General features: G+C 50.9%; 1 protein-coding gene across 1 annotated transcript in view; it reads right to left on the bottom strand.

Moving 5' to 3' along the window:
* Window positions 1–6,224, bottom strand: part of TNS1 (tensin 1) — a 147,114-nt gene that overhangs the window by 81,704 nt on the left and 59,186 nt on the right. The window contains exons 12-16 of the mRNA XM_008073717.2: window positions 6,032–6,092; window positions 5,763–5,838; window positions 5,002–5,131; window positions 2,562–2,627; window positions 1,324–1,440 (exon numbers count right to left, since the gene is read on the bottom strand). Of these exons, the coding sequence (XP_008071908.1) occupies window positions 1,324–1,440; window positions 2,562–2,627; window positions 5,002–5,131; window positions 5,763–5,838; window positions 6,032–6,092 (450 nt within the window). The remainder of the gene's footprint in view (window positions 1–1,323; window positions 1,441–2,561; window positions 2,628–5,001; window positions 5,132–5,762; window positions 5,839–6,031; window positions 6,093–6,224) is intronic.

Below are 6,224 nucleotides of genomic sequence, written 5' to 3'. Positions count from 1 at the left end.
TATTTATTTTTATTGTAGAGATGAGGTCTCGCCAAGTTGCCCAGGCGGGTCTCGAACCCGCGGGCTCAGGCGATCCACTCACCTCAGCTTCCCAAGGCGCGGGATTACAGGCTGAGCCACCGAGCCCGGCGATAGAATCTTAATGCAAGAAAAGGCCTCAAGACTTTCAGAATGGAGTCACTAAGTCCAAAGCCTTAGAGAGGGAAGCAGAAGACAGTGGCAAAAAGGAAAGAGAGCAGAGTGAAGCCAGGCCTGCCACTCCCTAACCCGACTCTGCCACGGGGCCCAGGGTCCCGTCAGGACAGCATAGCTCCACCCAGGACTGGCTTCGGCTGGGAGGGAAAGCCCGGGAGCTGGGTGCTGGCATCCCTGAAAGGATACATCCTGGGTTGTGGAGGGTAAATTCTCCAGAGGGAGGAGGTCCTGCCTCTGGGGGGCGGTTCTCAGTTACCTCAAGTGAAAATGAGTGGGGGATGGGTCAGACCATGCGGAGGGTCCTCCCGGCTCCAACATTCTGCGGTCCTATGACCGGCTCAGGAAAACAAACCTGTGGCCAAGCCCCAGACAGAGCATCTCGAAAGTTCCAGGCATAGGCACGCTCCCTTTCCGAGGCTCCGCCCCATCCCGTCCCATGTATTCAAATGAACCACAAAAACAAATAGAACTCCCACAAAACTCTCAAGAGCCTACCTGAATTGCACTTGACCATCTGACATAATGTCAGGCTTGTCGTTGAGTTACCCATGTATTCGTCTCAATTCGCAGCTTCCTTTTCACATTTCAGAGCCTAGCCGTCTGTTGCCAGCTCACAAACGTTTTGGTTGGCTGTTGATGAAAGTCTGCAGGCCCTAGATCCTACGTCCCCATTCCTAGTGCTCTGACCCCAGAGAACTCAGGCAGCGAGCCTGAAGGAACCCAACAGTAGGTTTCATGGAAATGTAACTAATGCTGTGTTTGCAGCACAGGAAGGTGTCACAAGCTCCGCTGGAGGCCACCTCCTCCAAGGGGCCCTCCCAGAACACTCCAGCTCTCAAGAATCCCTCTGCTGCCAATCTTGGAGCACTTCCACTGTGTAGGAGACTTAGTTGGCCGCAAAAATACACTCCCATGACACCCCCGTGTGGCCATTTTGCTGCATTCTTTGACTGTGTCCTCATTATTCAACAAACACAAATATTTGCCTGGGAGCTCTAGGAGGCGCCTCAGACCTCTCCTCTGCCTCCTCTTCGAACCCAATCTCTTGACACCAGGCCAAGAGACCCAAGGCCACGCGAGTAGGTGTGCAGTTTGCGGAGACGCTGGAAGCCACTGGGGCCCACCTACCCTCCATGCCGTCATCCCGATGCCCAGGGAAGTTGTCATAGGAGTCCCAGCGGATGAGGGGGTCGGAGGTGTTATAGTCCACAGACACGCTCGGGCCGTTCTCCAGGTGCTCCATGCCTAAGTGGACAGGAAGGGCAGGGGCAGGAGGGGCGACAGTGAGGAGAGGGAAAAGAGATCAGCAGCTGGGAAAACAGAGAGGGGCAGCACGGTCCCCCAAGGATGCCCCCTGAGGGACTTCTCATCTTCCTGAGCATGGAAGGGCGGGACTGACCGGCAGCTTAAGCTGGATGGAGAACCCAGGAGTCTGGTTTCTTGCATTCTTGAAAAGGCCCATTCCAGGTCACAGGGGTAAGTCAGGACAGGGCACTGAGGAACTAAGACCCCTGGCTTGGTGTCTGCCTCTTTCTCCCCTGTGTCTCAGGGTCCCTGGGGTAGGGTGGGGACACCAGGAGAGGGGGTGGCCCTGGAGTCAACAGAAGGGAGTGTGGGGCGGGGCTGTAAGGTGCCAGGGACTGCAGGGCAATCACAGCCCTGACACGGAGAGGACACTAAGCCTCTGAAAGGTCGTCCCAGGCATGCCGTGTCCTCGTCTTAAAATGCCCTCCACTCCAGACAGAAACTGAGGGGAGAGGCAGTCGCTTACTCATTCTGAGAAAGCCCAGCTCAAAGACAGCACAGCTGAAAGTCAGGCCTTCCAGGGTGAGTTACCTTATTGGCCTGGCAGCCTTTCTTTAGTCTGTCCAGAGGCCCTCTGCCTGAAACCTAACTTCATCCTCCCATCCTGATCTCAAATAAGATGGAGAACAACTGGTCTCCACATATAACCAGTCTAGAGGCCTAAGGGCTATTAATAAATTGGCCTTCAGGTTGAATCACCTCAGTTCTCATAAATACTTATCGTCTACCCAGCACCTTTGAGTGTCCCCCTGGCCTCTCCCTCCATCTACCACGGCCCCCAGTCTCTGAATATATCAGGCGGATGACCTAATGGGACCAGAACAGTTGATCCAACCCAGTGCCTCTCTGTCTGCTTTTTTATTTTTATTATCCAGAGATTAAGTCACTGGTTCATGTTTAGCTGGGGGTCCACTCTGACACCCAGATCCTTTACTGAAGGCCCGCCTCTCAAAGGTAACTTGATAATTATAGAGCAGACCAGTGGGAGGATAGTAAGGATAGGGTGGGGACAGGTCAGGATAGAGGGAAGGGGTGGGAGAATGAATTCTAATGACTTTTACCTTGAATTTTCTCTGGCCCATAAGAAAATACAAACTCCACTTTGCCATATTCTGGAAATCTATCATCTGAAAAAAGAGAATGAAAATGGCAATGAATTCCCAAAAGGACTTCATAATAAGGTTTCTTCTAGAAAAATTCAAAGTAGCATATGTATATCTATATTTATACATATATACATGAAATTTTATATACAGTGAAATTAGATCTCCTGCCCCTGTCCTACTTGCCTGAGGTAAGCACTTCTAAGCATTTCTATTTCTTGTTCCACTGGCAATTCATATCTAAGACTCTAAACAATAGCCACTATTTCTAGATATCAATTTTAATAATCTCTATTGATTCATCTATGAAAATGAATAATGTGGCTCATTTAGATTGTCCCTACCTCCTTTCTTCATAAATCTGGTGAGACTATCAATTTCATTTACTCTATTGATTGCCTTGGAAACTTTAAGTACAGTAGTTTAGATCTGTTCGTCTTCAATGGTGTCTCTGACTCCCACCAGGGAAGAGGAGGACATCTGTGACCCTCCCTTACCTCTACCACTGCCCAACCTCATATTTATTTTGTCGCCTAACCCACTAATTTTCCTTGTTAAAACTGATAACATGTACATTTCATTCTATAATTATAACAGCAGCCTCTGTTTTTGCCCTCCAGCCTCTGGTACAACGAGAGCTCGTTAAAGAAACACCCTTCTCCATGAGCCAGACTACATGGAGAAGATCCAGCTCCCCCTTCAAGCTCTAGCTCCACTCTGTTCTCTTTACCTGAGCCCGCTCTGGACACAGACCACTGTCCCCTGCTTGTAGGAAAAGAAGTTACAGTGAGGATGGCGTCTGCTCCATGGGACACCCATCATGCCAGTAGATGTCTCCACCACTGCAGGCATAACTTCATAGTCTCACGTTTGTGTGTCTCCCATCCACACGACTACAAGCTCCCTGAAGGCAGGGCCTGACTTCTTTCTCTTTGCATCTCCAGGGTCTAGCACATGCCTGACACATGCAAACACACAAGTGATACTTGGTGGGTGGACAGATGGATGGAAGCATGAATGACTGGATAGGTAGGTGGGTGGATAGGTAGACAGATGGATGGATGAATAGATGTATATATGGTGGGTGAATGAATGTGTGGTTGGATGGATGGATGGATGGGTGGATGGGTGGATGGATGGATGAGTGAGAGAGTAAATGGTGAGTGGGGGTCGGGGAGTGGGTGATGGATGGATAAATGGACAGACAGATGGATGAATAGATGTATATTTGTTTATGTCCCAGGTCTGACCATGATATAGCTAAAACCTCCAGAGGACAGAAGAAAGAAAAGACACTGAAGCTTTCTTTTTTTTTTTTTTTTTTTTTGAGTTGGAGTCTCACTGTTGCCCAGACTGGAGTGCAGTGGCCGCTCCCGGCCACCCCAGCCTCGACCTGCTGGGCTCCGGCGATCCTTCCACCTCAGCCTTCCGAGTAGGTGGAACTACAGGCGCATGCTACCATGCCCGGCTAACTTTTTTGATTTATTGTAGAGATGAGGTCTCGCCTGCCCAGGCGGTCTCGAACCCAGGGGCTCAGGCAATCCACTCTCATTGAAGCTTTTCTGACCACCATTCCTTCTCTCAGAAAATAGGTCTCCCTCATGCTGCCACAGTCCTCCACTACTGCTCTTCTGCCCTGTGGGGTAATTTTTCTCTGCCAGGCCTGCCTCCCAGCTCAACAAGATTTTATTTTTTGAGTTGGATTTTCACTCTATCGCCCAGGCTGGAGTACAGTGGCATGTTCACGGCCACCCCAGCATTGACCTGGTGGGCTTCAGCAATCCTTCCACCTCAGTCTTCTAAGTAGCCAGAATTACAGGCATGCACTACCACGCCTGGCTAATTTTTTTTTTTGTAGAGACAAGGTCTTGCCAAGTTTCCTGGGCTGGTCTCAAACCCACTGACCCAGGCAATCTACTTGCCATGGCCTCCCAAAGTGCTGGGATTACAGGCTGAGCCACCGAGCCCGGCCCCAACAAGATTTTTGAGCTCTACCAAGGCAGAGCCCATGTCATGTTTTTCTTTGAGTCCCCAGCACTTGGTACAGAGCCTAGCACAAAGTGGGATGCCCAATGAATGTTGAAAAAAATGACTGTTGATAGGACACATGTGACCAATTGGGAGGACAAGATGAAGGAGATACAGGGAAAGTAGTAGAAAGTTGCAAGACATAAAATAGCCCAAGGACTAGGAGGAACTTCTCTCCACTTCTACTGACACCTTGAATTCTCAAACCACCTTCATCTGAGCTCTCTCCCACTGCCACCAAGAATGCCCTGAGACTTGGCAGACCATGTGGCTCAGAAAAGATGATCCCCACATCCACTATACTCCCTCAAACTGAGCTCCTCTCTCTGTCACAGGGGCACCCACCCTCGGCCCCAGGCAAGGAGCCCACCTTTGAAGGCATCATCCAGGTCTTCCTTCCCAAAGACAACCCCCAGGTCATGGATGGCGCAGGTGTGGAACTGCACACGGAAGATGACATCTCGGGCTGGGCTCCGGAACTTCTTGTGGTAGCATTTCAGCTAAGTGGGAAGGGAGGCAGCCAGTCAGGGGCCTGAGGCTGGGCTATAAAGTCCCAGGGAGCCCCCTTAACAGCTCCACTCTGAGAGTTCAAAGCTCACCCCAAACCCAGTGTGCAAGAGGTCACCAACACCAAACAAGATTTCAGAGCTCTGTGGGGGAAAGTTCTACTACAGCAGAGAGCTGGAGACCGGTCTCAAGACTTTTTGTTTCTTTGAGAACAAAACTGCCATCCTAAAAAAGTTTCTTCATAAAAGTCAGAATGAAAAAAAAGAAGAGTGGATTTAAACTCCAGCTTGAAGGACAAAAGTTAGCACTGAGGGAGTCCCTGTCATCAACAAAAAGCCGGGAGGCAACAGTTCCCACTGAGTGATATTTCCCTGGAAGCTTTATCTTCCAGAAGAAGATAAGCCCAGGGGATGAGACAAGGACTGCCTGAGACAAGGACTGCCTGAGGCTGAGACAAGGACTGCCTGAGTCTTGCAGGAGCCCCGAGAGCCTACGATTCCAAGTCTGGAAGCCCACCAGGAAGAAATAACTCTCTGGTCCCGAGAAGCAGGAAGGAAACAGGAAGAGGAAATAAGGAAGAAAAGATAACAAGGGCGGGGCTTGAGGCAGAGGGGCGGCACTCACCAAGATGTCTCCCTTCAGGAGCAGTCCTGGCTCGATGGTGATGCAGACGCTGGTCTGACTGTCTCCTGGGATGTTGCTAAAGGGATGGGCAGAGAAAGAGAGGGCAGCTAGAGGAGGGGAAAGGGGTGCGTTTTCTCCCTGCCGCTCCCCCAGCACGGGGCTAGTAGACTCACAGCCCTCATGAGAAGAAGTCCTGGGCAGCCTCCCCACTCCCGGCCCTGGTGCTCAGCCTTGGGCCTCCCTGGCCTCTCACTCCCATGGATACTTACTAGATTCCAGACGTGTAAACGGGTTGCATGGCTTGGTAGATGCGGAGGAAAGGCCGACATCCTGTAAGGGTGGAGTGGGTATCAGTTACGACAGCAGAACCCATGGGAGGAGGGAGGGGGAGGAGGGAGGGGGAAGGGAGAAAGAGAGGAAGAAAGGAAGGAAGGAAGGGGGAGGAGAAATAGGAAGAGGAAG

This window comes from Carlito syrichta, unplaced genomic scaffold (genome assembly GCF_000164805.1).
Source record: "Carlito syrichta isolate Samal-C Ts95f unplaced genomic scaffold, Tarsius_syrichta-2.0.1 Scaffold115728, whole genome shotgun sequence".
NCBI classification, from domain to species: domain Eukaryota; kingdom Metazoa; phylum Chordata; class Mammalia; order Primates; family Tarsiidae; genus Carlito; species Carlito syrichta.
The sequence above is the reverse complement of the archived record's forward strand: the minus strand, read 5'-3'. Positions and strand labels throughout refer to the sequence as shown.